This window comes from Micromys minutus (genome assembly GCF_963924665.1).
Source record: "Micromys minutus genome assembly, chromosome: 1".
NCBI lineage: Eukaryota > Metazoa > Chordata > Mammalia > Rodentia > Muridae > Micromys > Micromys minutus.
In genome coordinates this window covers 68,352,820-68,372,457 of record NC_137969.1, presented here as the reverse complement: position 1 = coordinate 68,372,457, position 19,638 = coordinate 68,352,820, and the positions used below count along the sequence as shown (strand labels likewise).

General features: G+C 37.8%; 1 protein-coding gene across 1 annotated transcript in view; it reads left to right on the top strand.

Annotated features, from left to right (window-relative positions):
- The window catches only part of FMN2 (formin 2), a gene marked incomplete at both ends in the record, with an annotated part of 296,886 nt that overhangs the window by 145,814 nt on the left and 131,434 nt on the right, over positions 1-19,638 (top strand). Inside the window, one exon of the mRNA XM_080929057.1 lies at positions 10,704-10,765. Coding sequence (XP_080785183.1) covers positions 10,704-10,765 — 62 coding nt within the window. The remainder of the gene's footprint in view (positions 1-10,703; positions 10,766-19,638) is intronic.

The following is a 19,638-nucleotide window of genomic DNA, read 5'->3' as shown; positions in this document are numbered from 1 at the left end:
TCCACTGAGGTTTAGGGCATTGACATCCTTACAAAGTTCCATTGCTTGCTATAATCATCTTGTGATAGCAGAATGCCCTGGACCAGGGTGGACATTCATGGAGACAGGGCACAGATCTGACTGCAGAGAATTAGCACGAACATATTAACCATGCTAGCTTAACTTTTTCAGCCACTATTTGTGAAGGAGGTGTTGGCACTAACACAATCCTTTTGTATAACTCCTGAGGAAAGGTGGAGTTGGGATTGTTATTTTATGTAATTCAGTTTTTGAGAGAAGAACTAAAAACCCAAATGGCTGGGGACTCAAGTCTTGTCTGTATATGAGAACTACCTTCTTCGATATCCTCTGCATTCAAACAAATGTTTCTTCAGCCTGCATCCATGATAAGGATGCTTACAGGGCTTCTTGATTCCTTCACCACAAGGCCTGATAGTGCTAGAGATGAGAGAGAATAGATGAATATCTTAGTCTACCTTTTCATCAGTGAGCCACAAATGCCCTGTTTCTACAAGGTGCATTCTAGAAACACAACCGCCACTACCCTCTGAAGTTCAGTATGCTACCCTCAGATTATGACACCATGGTTATGCCATGGCATGTTTTCTTATGTCAGGACTTTGGTGAAAGTTTGGCTTCTGCTGCTTATGACCATGCATCTTCCTTTCATTAATATACCACCCCAATGGCCATGCCCTTTCCTCTCTTTACTATATGTTTTCCCCCAAACACTTTTTTTCCTGTAGTGTTTTCTAACCAAACCCAGTTTATAAATTTTAAGACTAGTTAATTAAGGATTTACGATGGATTTAAATCTGAGATTGACCATAGCAAGCATCTTACATAATTCAATTTAAATTAACTAAGTTTTCATCTAACTATTTAGGTACACAGCTAAGAGAGAATAAATTGTATAGTGAGACCTACCACAAATAACCACAGTTCCAAGTATTCTTTGTGACTTATGTTGTTTTTGTGATAGACTAGAGAGGAATCATGTCCACCCATGTTTGAGCTACTACAGAGTAAGAATAGTTTCTTCACAGGAACTTGGAGAACCTAAGAGATTGCTTGCTAGCTTTGCTAATGACAGTGTAGAGACCTTATGAATTAAGTTGTAAAGTAAATTTAAGAATTAAAAGGAATGCTGAAAAAGATCATCTACAAGGTCCCACACAGACTGTTTTGTTGTTGTTTTTATTTTGTTTTTTTATGGTTTTAATAGTAAAGATATACAATTTCTGATGCTAGGAACCACTCTGTAATGTAATTAATTTACTTACTAATTTTACTTCATAAAAATCTAGGCAGAGATGCACAGGATCCTGACTTGGCAAACAGTAAAGCTATGCTACAGACTGGGGACGTCTAGATTCTGAGCTATGCTCTAGGCTTGAACTGTCTCTGAAAATTCTCAACTGCATGATTATATCAGAAGCTTAAGATGGAAAAAATGGTCCTTGGTTGTTTTTCTTCTGTACCTCTTCACTGTACATCCAGTGTGTTCTGCTGAAGGCAACAGTATATAGAATTCAGTGTTGGGTTTGAGTGAACTTTACCAGTTTAGGAGCAATTGGATCAGGGATGAAAAAGAGACAAGGCAGAGATCAAGGCACAGAAAGAAAAGAGCTGATGTACACATTGTATAGCTTGAAGGGCAACCTGGAGGATTGACTCTAAAGTCCCTTCTGTTCTCACAAGGTGCCACACCATCCGACTGGTTTTGTGGCTCTATGTATGCTCAGATGTGATGCACCATATGTTCAAGCCACAGAGAGGATGGTGTCTGGAGTATGACAGACTTCTATACCAATTCCTAGCATGAGACAAAGGGCTTATAAATGCTAGAATCTAGGGTGGACTCATGGGAAACTGTCTTCTGGCTATGTCAAGGCTAGTGTACTCAAGAACTCAAAGTGCCTATGCTTGCCTATACACGGCCTGTTGAAGATCTAGCCATCGAGAAATGCATCCTAAATGGATAGGCATTCATGGAAGTACCAGTTATGGCTAAAATACTTAGGTAGATAAGACCTGGTGAAATTGAGAGTGTCAGTTTGCTTTGGGAAATTTGAAAAGTTGTCCCTATTAGATTACCCATGCTCCAGTGGATGACTCTACAATCATGCACATAAGCATAGCCCTGACTAGTCTCAGTGGACTGTGAAGACAGAATATGAATTTGGTCCAGTTTCTGGGTTGTGGGCATCTGGAAAGAGGTGGAGAGGAAATTCAGATGCTTATATTTTCAAGACACATTGTATAGAGGTATGAAATTATCAGGTAATGGGTTTGCTTTACTGGGTTAGGGACTTTGATCCCGTAAGTGAATTATGTTCCTTTGAACTTGAGAGTACATTAAGATGCTTCATTTTGTTATTAGACTAGCCCTCATCCTGGGCATTGAAGGGCAATGGTTCATTTGTTCCTCCTGCCTTCTTTGCTGCCCTTATTCCAACAGTCCATCACCTCCACTTCTTGCTTACTACTCACCACATAAGGAAGACTCTCATATCATGAATGGTGCCACCACTGTGATGTTCTTTGCAAGTGCATGGGATCAGCAAGGATGACTTGGCCCTCTGAGTCCACAAGATATAGAAATCCTTTCTCTGATGTTCCTTTGAATAATTTGTTAACATCCATGCAAAGCAGCTAATATAACACCTATCACACAGCTGTTAAACTGTCATGGATTTATGTGTTTTATAGAAGTATAAACAAAGAATAAGTTAGGTGTGTTCCCCTTTGGAGATAACCAAAGGATTAACATATGTGTCTAGCTTTAGCTTTAGACTTCTTAGTTGTATAGTGACAATTCTTAGCTAAGTTTCTGTTTATTTTTTATGAGTTTGAGAGTTGCACTGACTGTATTCCTTACTTTCTTTCCTTCCCTCAACATGTCTGCCAAAATGAAATATAAATGCTAAAAATCACTGATATTACTCTATAGATGACGATTTAGGTGAATTATGTTGAAAGGAATTTTTGTGTCTAAAATTTTAATTATTCTGTTTATCAACTCAAGATTTTCTGCTTGTAAATTCCTTCTAAGTGAGATGACTTTATACAGAATTAGAGTGAAATCTATGAATCTTAACATGTATGAGTTATTTTAGTGTGAAGACATATCATATATTTCTTGGGCAATATAGATGTTTACTTTTGAAAGAAAATTTAATATTCTTATGTTTTAAAAGTGAATGTTAGGAAACAGGAGCAAAAGGAAAAAAAAAAGAAAGAAAGAAAGAAATTGTGATCCCAGAGGTAGGGTCCTATTTTCAGGGGAAGTCACTGAGCTCACTTTTACAAGAGTGTAAATGTTTACCTAAGCAAGAAGGTGAAGTCTGTTATGCCCAATAAAGGACATTGTGCAGTGTTCCTGTATGGAAAACATTCAGCAGACAGTGGGTGTTTTACACAAAGTCCAGTGAGTTGTCTGAGGCAATTTACTCATCTATACACTATGCTTAAAATAAACACTACCTGGGAACTTGCCAGTCCGGGTTTTTCTACCTCTTACTCCACACCCTAGATTTTGTCACCTGCCAAAGTCAAATATGCCTTATCTAAACATTTGAGATAAGCATGGAGTCAGACCCTCTATGGTCCGATCAACAAACCTCTCCAAAACCAGAAATGAAACACAATATCACCAGATTAAACAGTCTACAGTGCAATCATGTTTGCGTTTAAAAGATTTTATTCGGGAAGGATTACAGTCTTGGTATCCATTTTTCCCTCTGCCTAGACAAGAAGGCGACATTCTGACTCAAACAAAATGCATTTGTTCTCCAATAATTTAACTTGTACAGTTCTTATAAACAAGGCCTATAGGGCTATGCAGCCTACTGCCTTAATCAGAAACGTACATCCTTACCCTCGTGTATGCAAGTTTGCTTGGCACGTACTTCTCTTGGGTTGTATATCACACTGGTTTCTTTCTTCCCAGCCAGAGAGTTTGCAGCCTATGTGTAAAACATTTAGAATTCTGGCCTTTTGCTGCCTTTACTTTAAAATAAAGCCTCACCATCATAAAATTCCCTAGAAAGAGAAGATGTGTTAAATGAAGGTGAGTTTTTAAATTACAGTATCTACAAAAATGTACTTTTCTTCCTTTTAAGGAACATACCATTTATTTGTTAGGAAGCTCCTCAAGAGGCGGAGATATATGAAGACTGCAAGTGGAGAAGCTATATAAAGTTTGCAAGGGGAGGAGTTCTGTGAAATCTACAAGGGGAGGAGCTATATAAAGTTTGCAAGGAGAGGAGTTCTGTGAACTCTACAAGGGGAGGAGCTATATAAAGTTTGCAAGGGGAGGAGCTATACAAAGTCTGCAAGGGGAGGAGCTATATAAAGTTTGTAAGGGGAGGAGCTATATAAAGTCTACAAGGGAGGAGCTATATGAAGTCTGTAAGGGGAGGGGCTATACCTGCCAACTTTGCCACTCTATCTTCAGGGTTAGTAAGAATCTCGAGGTCAGATTTTGAATTATGAATATTTGTTTCATGAATGGGTGGTAGTGTTTTCAGAAAGGTATACTGTCTTCTTTGTGGATGGATAAAACTATTTCATAATATTTGCATCCTTTGCTGATCTTGCAAAAGATGCTTCTGGAATTACTGCCGTTGATCTTTTAGGAAAAGAATCCCTTTGGCATCCCCTAATATAATCTACTGTTCTCTTTTACATTAATAAAAGGGAAATGATCATGGCATTATTATCATTTTGTGGAGGAACCTTTCGGGGTTTATTAATGATGATGCATTTCTGACTGTGGATCTTTTCATATACTGCCTGATAACTTGAAAACATCCCATTTCCCCATAGATCTCCAAGTATGTGACAGGATTAGCTCTACTGGACTTGTCTTTGGTTCTTGCATGCTGTCATACTAAATGGAAATAAAAAATAAGCACTCTGGTTTCTTAAGATATATTTTGTTTCAAAGAAACAAATATATCTACAGTGCCACACCGAATTACTTAGTATATGCTATGGTATATAAACATTTTTAGAAGTTTTTAAACTGGCAAAACAATGCTTCGTACTGACATTTTCTGACTTCCTTCTAATGGATCCTCATTCTTCACTTCTGTTCCCTTCCCCCTCCCTCATGCCCTGTCCTCCTTCTAGTAGGTCCTTTCTGCTTTCATACTAACCCTTTTGTCTTTGAGTACCTGCTGTGGCAGACTATTCCACACAATACAGCTGTTATCTCCACTCTTTATAACAACATAGCCATGTATCACTCATTTCCCTTACGAAAAAGTTGAGTCCCAAAGAACCTACATAGTCTCTGCACAAAACACATGGCTGATCAGTTGCAAACCCATGTTTTACATCCAGATTTGTGTGGATTTCAGAGCATAGATATACGGCTTGAGTAATTTCAAGAAAACTACAACTTCTGATTTTTTTTGTAAGTTAAAATACCTATTGAACATAAATTGTAGACTTAAATGAGGAGAACATTTTTAAGATATAGAACCTTACAAATATGAGCAGCCGAATGCTGTTCTTTTATGTGGTATTCATAAACAAGGCACTGATTTATCCTTCATTTAACATGGATAGGCTTAACATCATTAAAAATTACTTGAAATAGCCAAGAGCCTGTATATGTGAGTATGTAAAGAATGCCAAGCTAAACATCTGGTAAGGTTCCCACAGGGTGGCTGAAGAAATAATACCTCCCAGGGAAAGACAGAGAATTTACCTCATAGTTAAGTCTATATTTGCACTTTGTTCTCGTCTTTCTTTGTACAGTGTATGTGTGTGTGAGTGTGTGTGTGTGTGTGAGTGTGGGGGGGGTAATTGAACATTTACATGCATGGACGTTTGTGGAGGTCAGAGGTGAACACAGCATCTTCCTCTACTCAATCATGATTTTTGAGACAGGTACAATGAGACATGAATTTCTCTCATTGTACCTGGAGCTCACTGCTTTGGCCACACTTGCTGTATAGTGAGTTCCAGGAATCCTCCTGTGTGAACCTTCTCAGCTTTGAACTAACAACTGCAGGCTGTGATGGCCATATTTTCTTATGTGGATGTTGAGGATCTGAGTTGAGGTCCTCAGGCTTGAGCAGCAAGTGCTTTACTCCCTGACCCATCTACCTAGCCCTCCCTTCTACGAATTATACTGCTAAGATAGAAGACACGGACAGAAGGAGATTCATTTTTCTCTCCGAGCCCTGGCTAAAACTATAAATAGCACTAATCCCATGTCCCCTTTACCACAATATAAACAGATTTTCTCAGTGTCGGGATGCTGACATTCTTGATCGCTCACTATTCTGGGCCCTGTGTGTTGGTAGGCAACATGAAGAATGCTGTGTGATTTCTGTCTCTCGGGTGAATGAAGTGTTGAAATGAATGTAGTAGCAAACTGCTGAAAAGTCCACAGTATCTTTTCTAGAGCACTGGGTGTGTTCTTTGGCCTAATTGGACAAAGCCAAGCCATACTTTTAAAGCTGTTTCACTTCATTTTGAGACAGTTTTTTCTGTCACATACATTTTGACTATTTTTTTCTTTTGGAGCCCACCAGATGTGCATATTTTCAGTTGGGGATTAGCACACAGGTATTTCTTTATGAAGTAATGTCACATTTGATGCTTGATTCCTTTGTGGTTGAATTGCTTGGAAGCATGCACTCCTTGGAGGCACTCTTGCTGCACTGGGTTTCTGTCTCAGTCAGGGTTACTATTACTGGGATAAAAATACCACGACCAAAAGAAGCAAGCTTGGGAGGAACAGATTTATTTGGCTTATACTTCCATATCACTGTTCCATAGGGAAGGAAGTCAGACAGGAACTCAAACAGGACTAGGACCTAAAAGCAAACTCTGATGCAGAAGTTGGTCATGGAGGAGTGTTGTTTACTGTCTTGCCCATTGTGGCACACTCAGCCTGCTTTCTTATAGAACCCAGGACCACCCGTCCAGGGTTAACACGATCCACAGTGGGCTGAGCCCCCACCTATCAGTCACTAATTAAGAAAATGCTCTACAGCTGGATCTTTTGGAGGCATTTTTCTAGTTTCACAAAAGGATACAACTGGAAGAAACTATATAAAGTAAATAATGCCAGTGTCAGAAAAATGAATACTGTATGTCTTCATCTCATTCTTTTGTCTCATATATTCATTGTCTATAGCTATATAAGACCATGCATGTATGTATAAGGAAATCCTAGAGAAACAAGGGGGTGAGATGGTTTGGGAGGTACAAGAAAAGGGGCAAGAGAAGGGTATTAATGGAAAATATGCTCAACATACAATATAATCTTGGATCAAATTATTATTATTATTATTATTATTATTATTATTATCATTATTATTTCACTTAATCAATTTATATCATGCTCATTGTCCCCCTCCCAGTAACCTCTTTCCACATTTCTTCTCCTCTTCCACCCTCTCCTCCTCTGAGTTGGTGGACCCCCCTGGAAATTACCCCATTGTGGGACATCAAGTCTCTGTGAGGCTAAGCATATCCTCTCCCACTGAGGCCAGACAAGACACCCCAGCTAGAAGAACATATCTCATGTACAGGCAACAACTTTTGGGATAGCCCCTACTCTAGTTGCTCGGGACCCACATGAAGACCAAGCTGCACGTCTGCTACATATGAGTGGGAAGGCCTAGGTCCAGGCCTTCCTGGAAAGTATGTTCTTTTATTGGTGGTTCAGTCTTTGAGAGCCTCAAGGTTCCAGGTTAGTTGATTCTGTTGGTCTTCCCATGGAGTTGCTGTCCTCTAAAAGGCTGTAATTTTTTCTCCTGCTCTTCCATTAGAGTCCCCAACCTCCATCCAGTGTTTGGTTGTGGAAGTCTGCATCTGTCTGAATCAACTGCTGGGTAACTCCTGGCTATAAGCATAAAAGTCTCATTAACAGTGTCATGGATTGGTGCTTGCCGATGCAGTGGGTCTCAAGTTGGGCTGGGTGATTCCCTTGTGCCTGTATTTCTTGTACCTTAACATAAATTTTGTGTCAAAAGTTTTGAGATTGTTTGGTATTCCTTTATGCTCCATTGGGGTTACTACCTGGCTACAAGAGGTAGCTTCTTCAGGAGCCATGGAAAATTTTAATGTAATTAACAATTACATTGATATATATATATATATATATATATATATATATATATATATTCAGAAAAGGATACAAATGGAAGAAACTATATAAAGTAAATAATGCCAATGTCAGAAAAATGAATACTGTATGTATTCATCTCATTCTTTTGTCTCATATATTCATTGTCTATAGCTATATAAGACCACACATCTATGTATAAGGAAATCCTAGAGAAACAAGGGGGTGAGATGGGTTATATATATATAATTTGTGTCCTTACTTTTTCCAAGATTTTATTATAAAGGAATGTTGGTTCCAAAGGTCATTTATGCATCTCATGAGATGACCACTTAGTTTATAAATTTTAGTTTATTTATTTGGTGGATTGTGTGTGTGTTGATTTATGCTCAACAATTTCTGCATCTCTGAAAAAAAGCTGGATCATGATAGAAAGACTTTTGATAATGTTCTTGCATTTATGTTCATCAGAGATATTGGCCTATAAATATTTTTGAGAATGAAGTGTTATTATTACTGAAAATAGCATTTGGAGAAATACTGCTTTTACATCACTGGATGTCATAAGTCTGTTTAAATTATTATTTAAATTCAGGAGTTCTTATATATCTACACAATCTTTTTTTTTTTTTTAGGTGTACCAGGTTGGTGGACTATAGAATCTTAAAACAAGGGCTTATGAGTGTCTGCATTTCCCCAGTGTGTGTTGTAATCGCCTCTCCTTTCAGCTCTAATTTTGTTGATTTGGGCAACTTTGGTCCTTCTTATGGTCAATTTTGCCAAACTTGTAACAGTCCTCATAATTTTAAAATTAGTAATTATAGAAAATAATAGATACATTCAAAAGATAAATGTATATTGTAAATTTTACTTGAATATGAACAATATTATGTTTTCAGGGTGAAATAGTACACTAAATTGATTACCAATATATTTTGTAGTTTTCTCACAAATATCTTACTATGTCACTAAAGAAATAGACAAAGTTATAGGGTGGTTATTGCTTGATGAATTATAAAATTACTTAGGTTTTCATACAGGGTTCATAGGATTCAGTTAGACCTTCCTTAGACTAAACTATAAAACCAAAGAAAACATTTTCATACATCAATTAGTGACTTTTATTTTCTACTTTAATTGGAATTTCTTGTAGTTTGTTTTATATTACCTCAAAAGATACTATGAATTAATCTCTTAATTTTAGTAGTTTGTGCTGCTTGGTGTAATCTAATAATAAGGAGATTTGGCAGAAAATCTGACTCTTGGATTTCTATAGAAACACTAATTTTTATACTGAGACAGGAGATTATTATTAGAGTGGAAATATCATATTCTACTCGGTACAACATTTGTTGGTGAATTTGGGCTCTGTTCCCAGAAATGTTAAATTACTTTGGTTAGTTTTCTGCTCCATCCTGTGCTTCAATTTCCACTTTTTTTTTTCTTAATTTTTTCTTGGGCTCTTTGCCAGTATCAACTAGTAAATGTGTACTTTTAGATTTGAGGAGAAAGTCATAGTAAATTGCCTTACTTATCAAAATAAATATATCAAAATTGTGATTATCCACACTGTGATTTTTCTCCTGGAAATCTTTAATCCTATGAGAGCTTCTTCAGTGGCCCCTTGGCACAAATCCCTCATTACAAGTTTTCTCTGTTTCAGCATAATACATCTACGGGAAACAGATTGGTTTTAATGAATTTTTTAATGCATCCACCTGATTTAAAATACAATAAAAAATTCTACATACTGTCCCTTCCATCCCTACCAAAAAATTCAAAAACATACTTCTGGGTTTTGATGACCTATTTTGTCTGTGATCACCAAAATATCAACACCAAAGAAGGCTTCACCAGATGTTTTGAGTAAGCTGACATGCATCAACAGTTATTGGCATGAAACTAGGCCACAGTGATTTAATGGATGATCTGCCTACCATTCTTGTAGTATGCATGGCATGTCTAATGTATTTCATTGAACATTGAAAGGCTCATTTACACTAACATTTGAGCCATACTCATGGGATGTAGCATTTGTAGTGTCCTAGTTAGGGTTACTATTACTATGATAAAATACCATGGCCTAAAGTATAGTGGGGTGGGGGAAAGGGTTTATTTGGCTTACTCTTGTGCAACGTAGTCCATCACTAAAAGAAGGAAGGACTAGATATTATGCAGGTCTGATACCTGGAGGCAGGAGCTGATTCAGGAGCATGAAGGGATGCTGCTTACTGTTTCGGTAATCATGACTTGCTCAACCTGCTTTCTTACCCACCCAGGGATGGCATCTTCTCCCATCACTCACCGATTGCCTATAGCCTGATGCATTTTTCTCAGTTGAGAAACTCTCTACCCAGATAACTCTTGCTAATGTCAAAATTGATTAAATCTAGCCAGCATAGAGAGCAACTGACATACTTTGAAACTTCACACATGACACATTGCAGTTTCTGAAACATCGTCTTTGGAGTAGGGCAAGTATACACACTGAAGTTAAAGCTCATGTGTACTCCAACTGCTGCTCCTGAACCTTTTGCCTGAAATGGCTGGACATCATTTTATAATTGACTCCTAGTAATTTGCATTTTTTCTTTGACTTTTTTTTCCACAGCTGTTGTGAACTTGGACAACTCTGTGGTGGACCTGGAGACCCTTCAAGCTCTCTATGAGAATGTGAGTAGGAGCTGTTCTCTCTGTGTGATCTGCTCAGTACATGTATATTTTCACTTGTGAGTTGGTTGCTCTAATGTCCTCTGAGGAAACTCAATTTCCATGCAGTGAAGATTGGTAGGTAGGGTTTCATAATACTTTCTAGGAACATATTGGGCAAATGTATGTTCTCAGGGCTGACTTGAAAGATATTTTTATGAAGTTATTCATGTTTCCTCTTCTGAAATAATAGCAGTGTTTGTGTGGGCACTGACTTCAGCCAAGCATTGCTGTATACAGTTTGCAGATATAAAATACTTTGCCAGTTTTTAGCCTTTCAAAGTGAACTAATTTTACATACGTTAATATTTGATGCAGGAAAACTTAGACATGCACACTCTCTGCCTAGTCTCCTTTAAAGAAGTCTTCTGTACAGCTTTATAGCTTTTAATTTTCTATTTGAAATTGATCATTTATACCTAGTCATAATACACAAAATTATGTCATACTTTATCAATGTGCAATGAGTCTAATTAATATGTTCATTAAGTCAAATCCTTAGACTTTGTGGTAAGACTATGGGGAATTTAATATCATAGAAATGTTGTAAGCTAAGTTTATTTACCAGACTTTGAAATGCATCTCAGAAAAGCCTTCATTCTGCCATCTACTCCTAGCCTTGTTCTTGTAATCACTACTTATAGTCTGTTTAACTTTGACATTTTAGCTCCTACATTGAAGGACAAAAGTTTAGTGGGGTGATTTTTTTATGCATGATTTGTTTTATTTCACATAAGACTTTCCAACTCTATATTGCATCAAATAATGAATTTCTTTCTTTTTTACGCTAACAAATATTGATTGTGTGTGTTTGTGTGTGTGTGTGTGTGTGTGTGTGTGTGTGTGTTAGTGACAGATCGTTGATCTGTTAGATACAGCATGATGCCATTGATTTAGGTGTGGTGCAGTGACCACAGGGTAACAGACGGATGCTTCCTACACATATGCTATGTCTTTTGAATCAGTCTACAGAAACAAAATTGATCATTCACATGATAACTTTACACTTAGCTTCTATAGTTTTCCCATAATGGAAATTCTAATTCACACCAGCACAAACAATATTTGGTGTTCACAGACTTTCTTCTTTTTACACTTTGCTGTTCTAGAAGATGTGGATTCAGTTTATATTTCTCTGATGATTAGTGATGCTAAACATAAGCCTGTTGGGTAATTCTATTTTTCAAGAAATGTTTGTTAAAGATCCTCAATCCATTTCTTAACTGGATATTTTGTTTTCTTCGGTTTAACTGCTAGAGTTTCATATACATTTTGCATATGAACTTTAAAAGATTTAAACATTACTTAGTAGTATGTATCCCTTGATCATTAGTTAATGATAATCATTAGTAGTTTGGCCTGACAATTTTAGTAACTTTCTTCACACACACACACATGCACACACATGCACAAACACACACACACACACACACACACACACACACACACACACATGCATGCACACGCATGCACAAACACAAACACACATCAGTTAATTTTTAGTATGCCTTGGGTATCACAAAGAATGGTGGTTCTAATCCTCTCCAATACTAGCACACATTTTCCTCCTGTACTTCTGGTTAAATGACGTCTAATTCAATACTTTTTCTTTGTTGCCCTGACTCCTTTTGGGTGGTTCCCTAGTTTGCTGCCCAATACTCTTCTGGGCAGCCCTTCCAGGGGGGTGCATTCACTCTCACCGACATTTTGGATACTTTCCCTCTACAGATGTAAATCTGATCTGTCTTCCTCTGAATCATAGTGGTTCTCCCTTCTCCCCTCCCATCAGGTTTCTAGCTCTCCAGTTCCTAGCCCTTGCAAATCTGAAGGTCCTGTCCCATTTCCCTCTTCCTAGTCATTGGCCATTGGCTCTTTATTGATTGCAAAAAACCCAATTGGGAACAAAGACCTTCAGTGTTTGGACACTGATTTTGTGGGCTGGATTAATTCAAAGTATTATAACCAATGCCCAACACTTGAATTTTTACTATATACTGGTTAGAGCTTCTTAGTGACTTTCTTTAGCTCCTGGAGATCCCTTAATTCTCTCCCTCCCTCACTTTTGTTTCTAATTCAAACCACTGCCTCAGCACTGATTATTCAATGAGGACCTTGTTTCTGAGTAACTTATAGCAATCTTCATCTCCTGGGTTCTTTTCAAAACTATTAGTTTTAGTTGATTGGCAGAAGTTTTGTTTTCTTTGTATATTATTTATTTGTATATGCTTCTATTTCATTGGACTTTAAGAGAACAATTCTAAATATTCTTGTCATTTCATAGATATCCTTTTGGGGGGCAGTGCTAAAACTTTAATTACTTTTATAAGTGTCTTGTTTTTATGCTTTCTGGCATTACACGTTTTCTGGTGTCACCGTTTCGCTCAGTATTGTAGGCAGTCTACCTGGAAATGACCCTGGACAGGCTCAGTATCTTTGATTATTGTGGTCCTTCCCTTTCTTCTTTGTGTTCTGGCTGGAAAGCTGCTCAGTATCTATAACACTGCAGTTACATCTGGTTGGGCCAGGACACAAGGCAAACATCCCAGCCAGATGGTACCATTGTTTTTGTTTGGCAGTTCAGTGGCATTAGTTAATAGGCATGTGTTTAAAGGAATTCTTTGCATGGAACTAAGTGGTAGTATATTATATTCTAGTTGTCAGATATTAGCATCTATGTGCACATATAGTTCACATCGCTTTCATTCTTGTAGTCAAAATAAAATCATGAATCATATTTAAAGGGTACATACTCTTACATCCTATCAGTGGCGAACTTTTTAAATATTCATTTATCTTTGCATATTTCCATTTCACCTTCATCTCTAAAGGACATGCTGTTGCTGGATAGAGAAATGTGGACTAACATTTTATTTCAGCATAGTGGAAATTGACTTTTGTCCCTGATTTCACTGTTTCTGGTGATAAGTCTGCCATCATCAGTGTGTGTGAACTAAGCTGTCTCTTTCTCCTTGTTGCTATTAAAGGCTCCTCTTCACCTTGTTTAATCAGATTCATTAGTATATAGCTGCCAATTTTCTCTGAGTATATTCTCAGTTTAATTTATGAAGTTTGTGAATCTTATGAAGTTTGTGAATCTGTGTGATTCTGTGTATTTTCATGTTTAAGAATTTTCATTCTTTAACCCTTAACCTGCAAGGCTATTTTTGCACTATATTCTCAGTTCTCTTTTTGTGCCATGTAAAGTTGACATGCTACAGCTGTGGTATTTCACACAAGTTTCAGTATGACTTCTGATTGTTCACTATATCGGATACTTCACCAATCCATTCTCATATTGTCTTTGGGCATGTGTTTTACCCTGTCAGTGAAAAGGGGTGATTTTTAGCTTATTCATATTCTATAATTTTCACCTATTTTTTAATAATCAAATTTTTAAACATGTTTTTAAACTTTGGTAACTCTTAATTCAAATTTGCTAATTAATGGATAAGCTAGAAAAAAGGAAAGAAAGACACATAAACACTTTAAAAAATAACTCCATAGTTTGTCAAGAAATTTCTGCTTCATGATGAGACTCTGTCTTTATAATAAGAAAAAATAAAACAGAAAAAAAAGTTAGGGGCTGGAACTTATAAATATGTTTGCATTTAAAAGACGTCTCCAGAAAAATTGGTAAACACTATAGAGACAGTTCAAAGAGAAATAAATGTGTCTAAGAACCATTTGAACCAGCCTGTATTCTTAATAACCAACAGGCAAAATAAAATAAGACATCAACCAGATAAGTTTTCTTAAACCTCCAATCAAGAATTTAGTTGGTTTTTAAAGTCAAGAAAAATATGAATGTGAAGAAGTCAAAAGCAAGTATGTTCTGTATAATGTGTTGTGCCGCCCTCACAAAGAAAACCTGGTGCAATCTAACGGAGCCGAAGATGCACTGAGCATGCAGTTCAGGAATTCTACCCTTCATGCTACATTCTCAGAAGACTGCCAAACAACAAACACATTTAAAGGTTCAACACATGGATCTACTCATACATGTCTGCTATCTGAATGCAACTCCAAGACAAATTGACCTAGACCAGAAGAATTATGAGAATTTTAAAATAAAGTTTCAAGCTTTTAAACTTTAGAACAATTTGTTTCATGTGAGAAGAGCTGCCCACCCTGTCTCCACGCTTCCCTTTGCTGTATGTGACTCTAAATATAAATACAGTGAACAGAAAACCAATATCATATCATCATTATGCAATTAATGTGGGATAATATTTTCCATATGAAGCAATGTGTTTGCCCTTGTTATTCTTTCTATGACTTGAGCAAACCAGAAAAACAAGTAGAAAGAGGAAAATGTTTCCTTTGCCATTCCTGGAAAGTAGCTGAGCCTTTTGTGTCCTATGGCTGTGCTTTTCTCCTTCAAGTGATCCTTGGGGACCTGATATTTCATGGTCACGAAGACAATTTGCTTTGTCTTACTCAGCTGAGACAGGCTGGTAATGGGAGCTGGTATGGTTGAGGTGCTCATATTTGGAATGCAGTCTTCCCTTTTTCCTTGTTTTGATAACTGCTACTCTTCCATCTCATCCTGTAGCATTCCTCTTGAATTGATTAATTTTAAAGAAGAATTGTTGCCAGATAAAAAACTCCCACAGCTTTTATCTGCTCACATTATAATTTCTATTTCACTTTTTTTGGTGCTGATTGTTTAGTGTTGCTTATGTTTTAATGGATGGGCCTGCCCTCCTCACCACTCAGTTATATATTGAAGTGTCCTGATGATTTTACAAAGGGCCCTTGTGTATTAGATGTTGCTTCTCTTCTCTACTGGTGAGATTCTCTATACCAAAGTTTGATTATAATGTGTCTTGGTGTGGGTCTCTTTCCTTTAATATATCATGATAACCAGACACAGAAAAGGATGATGAATCTTAAGAACCAACTTCTGTGGCTTTAGGATTACTATAGAAACAACCTCTGGGCATTCTTTTGTGAAGTTTATGTATTGGATTAATTGAAGTGAGAATACACACCCCACATATGAGAAGTACCAATCCATGTCCTAGGATCCTGAATGTCATAAGAGAGAGAGAGAGAGAGAGAGAGAGAGAGACAGAGAGAGAGAGAGAGAGACAGAGAGAGAGAGAGAGAGACAGAGAGAGAGAGAGAGAGAGAGAGAGAGAGACAGAGAGAGAGAGAGAGAGAGAGACAGAGAGAGAGAGAGAGAGACAGAGAGAGAGAGAGAGAGAGAGAGAGAGAGAGAGAGAGAGAGAGAGAGACAGAGAGAGAGAGAGAGAGAGAGAGACAGAGAGAGACAGAGAGAGAGAGAGAGACAGAGAGAGAGAGAGAGAGAGACAGAGAGAGAGAGAGAGAGAGAGAAAGCAAGCTGAGCACGTGTGGGGTGCGTGGGTGGTGAAGAGTATTCTGGTTCTCAGTCGAGATAAGTGAAGCCCTGAAACCATTAAGTGTAAATAGGAACCTTCCTAGTTTTCCAAGAATCAGGAATTTTCATGGCAGCCATAAGCACCACACTGCCCCTTGGGGCATCGGCCATGCCCCAAGACCCTCCTCCACAGGTAAGAGTTCATGTAAGCAACAGGCAGAAGCAGGACAACCTGCAAGCATGTAGACAAGGTCTTTCCAAGCCCCCAGCCCAGCCAATTGGAAGTACCAGTTGTCAGACTCCAAAACATTTCAATAATTGTGTATGTGTGAGTGTGTGGGGGGGGAGGGGTTGAGGAGGGTTGCTCAGGAGTAAAGGTGCAAGAATCATTCCATCATCTAAGAGCTTTTGTAATAAGACTATTAACACTGCCACTTGGGAAGAAATTTCCTTTCCTGAAGCTTGCACCCAGCACTGGAGCCTCTGGCTGGCTTGGTTCAGCTTGGCCTGGCACCTTGGCAGAAGTGGGGGCAAGCAAGACCCAGCAGCAGAAACAGTGGAAGCAAATCCCCTTTCCCTGCTTGCCTAAACCCTCCTGCAGAAGCCACGCTCATCTCTGACCAGAGATCCGTGTGGGATTTCTGGCACCTAACCTTGACCCAAAGTCCAACAAGCATGGACATTCATCACTCTGTTTTTCCTGATCATACAACATGATCAGCTGCCTCATACTTCTCCTGCCATGACTTACATAAAGACCTGAGCCCTGAGTGAAGACAAATCTTATTTTCCTTTTGTCAGATAATTTGTTCCATCCACAAGTTAATAACCAATAAATGTGGTGACTTGAAACAGAGTACAAACTCATAGGTGATACACTATTTTTGTATATGTATATATTGTATAAATTTATCTTACATATACACTCACAGACACATAGGCACACATAGAAGAAAAGGAATCAAGGAGAAGTCAGTCATTATTGACTTTTCAGAAAAATGAACCTACCTAGTGGCAGAGAAAAGAGCAAGCATGCAATTTTGCTTTTAGGGAAGTTTGTTCAGGGGCTGGAGAGATGGCTCCATGGTTAAGAACACTCACTGCTCTCCCAGAGGTCCTAAGTCTGATTCCCAGAAACCACATGGTGGCTCACAAACATCTGTAATTGGGTCTGATGCCCTCTTCTGGTGTGTTTGAAGACAGTGACAGTGTACTTACACACATAACATAAATAAATAATTTTTTTTAAAGAAGTTTGTTTGGCTTGGGCGTTTTGTTTCGGGGAAAGAGAAAAAAATAATTTTCTCAGTGCTTAAAGTGAATTTCCCATGTGAGGTCTGGAGATCTAGATCAATGTCCAGTGTATCTCTGAATACTTCTTAGCATCATCCTGTCTTTAACAGCTTTCTCTCTTGTGACTGAGGAAAGGGGGCCAGACAGGCATGTTGCATACATTGTTGGTAGGGGAGGGCAGAGCAGGTGACAGCTCCTAGGAGTTAGTTATAAGGCCATGTCCTCTCTTGTCTCTTCAAGTGTCATCATTACTACTTATAACCTTACATGAAATTGAGCTTTCTGGATGTTTCTTTTCAAGTTTGGCCAAAGTTAAGCCATTGTGTATCAGATTTTCTTTCTGCTCTTATGTTTCTGTGTTCAAGCACTGTGCATGTTGGCTCTTTGTGTCCCAGTATTTATAGCATCCTTTCTCCTTTCTTCTCTTCCTCAAATCTTTTATCTTCAGTACTCCTAAAAGCAAGGCTATGGATTGTTTTCTGTAGAATCACATCAGTCTGTCTTTCAATACTCCTAGAGAAGGCTCCCTCTCTGTTACTGCACTTTTCACCACCAGGATTTTCTTTTCATTCCTCTTTTATATTTTCTGGTTCTTTATTGCTGCTCTCATTTTGGCTGCACACTGTTTTTCTTTATTTTTCCTCTTTCTTTGAGATGTTTAAAAATTCTTTTCATATACAGTATCTAATGACTGGACTGCCTTTTGTCTTTGAATAGCTCATAGTTTCCTGTTTCTTGAAAATTTGTTTGATTATTTTTATTTAGAATTGGATAATGTGATAATGCAGCTCACTCCCTGGTGTTCACTGCTTTGTTGTTGGTCTTGTTTACTTTGATTGAAATGGATTGTCTTTGGGGATAATAATCAGACTTTGATGGATTAAAGATTGTTTCTGAGCTCACAGCCTCATTCTGGAAATGTGTGAGCTCTTTCTGACTCTTGCCTTGCTTGATCATGCTGGCTTCCAAAAAATGAAAAGGAGAAATGAGGGTTATGGAGACATATCATGACCCTTTAAAGCACTTGGGAAGGGATTATAAAGTCAGGGAAGGGATTATACAAGGGAAATATAGCGATGGCCTTCCCTTTCTACATACCTGAATAATCAATTGTAAGATGCAGCAATCAAATCACAGAGCTTCAATGTCTGGAGCATAGAGTCCCATTCTTTGATCTGTAAGTTAGGTGACCAGATTCACCCAGCTTAAAGTTGAGTTATTCCCTTGGAAGTTGCAGACTTGGAACATATTCTAAGAGGTTGAATCAAGAAGATTCTGCTATTACTAATTTTGTCTAAATGAGAAATTTGATGTCTGGTACTTCATGCTATGTTTTATTTCCAGAACCCCCTTGAAATGTTAAGATCTAAAGCTAAATATTCCATTAAAATATATTTTTACATATTAGCCTTTATATCATGAAGTACACTTCTAACTAGTGTTTCAAATCCTTGTCTATTATTCGAACATCTGTAGGTCATCTTGTGGGTGGCTTCTGTTGATTGTGTTTTCCTGAGAGTTGATCTCATTTTTCTGTGTCTTTGGTACATTAGATAATTTTATATTGTATCTTAGGCAATACTTATGTATGTATTTCATTATTCTTGGCAGAAAATTCAACACTTAAATGAAATCAGTAGTCTTTCTCTGGGTCCTTTTTATTAAAAAGAAATTTAAATTGTTTTTAAATGCTTAATGTCTAGTATTACCTTTCAGCAGCAGACTCAGTAAAAATACTATTGTGTTGCTAGCCCATATTAAAGAACAGAAGAACAGATAAAAATCATTGAGAAACACCTGAAGGTGAAAATAAAACATGGCTGAAGAGATGGCTGAGTGGATACACATATTTGTTGTGTAAATGTGAGGACCAGAGTTCACTGGAACCTGTGTAAATGCAGGGCATTGAACAGCAACCACCTGCAATCCCAGTGCCTAGAAGGCAGAGAAATAGATTCCTAGAGCAAAAAGCATGCTGATTTAGTCATCTCAGAGAACTGTAGGTTCAATTGAGAGGGTGCTTCAAGGAATAGGGTGGCGGTTGGGCAGAGAACACTCTTGCCATTGCCTTTAGCCTTTCTTATGCATGAACTCTCATCTGTATATGAACTTGTATACACACATGAATATCTACACTTGCATGGACACATATGCTCAAACACATGTGAACAAGCACACAGCTGTACATGTACACTAAGTACAC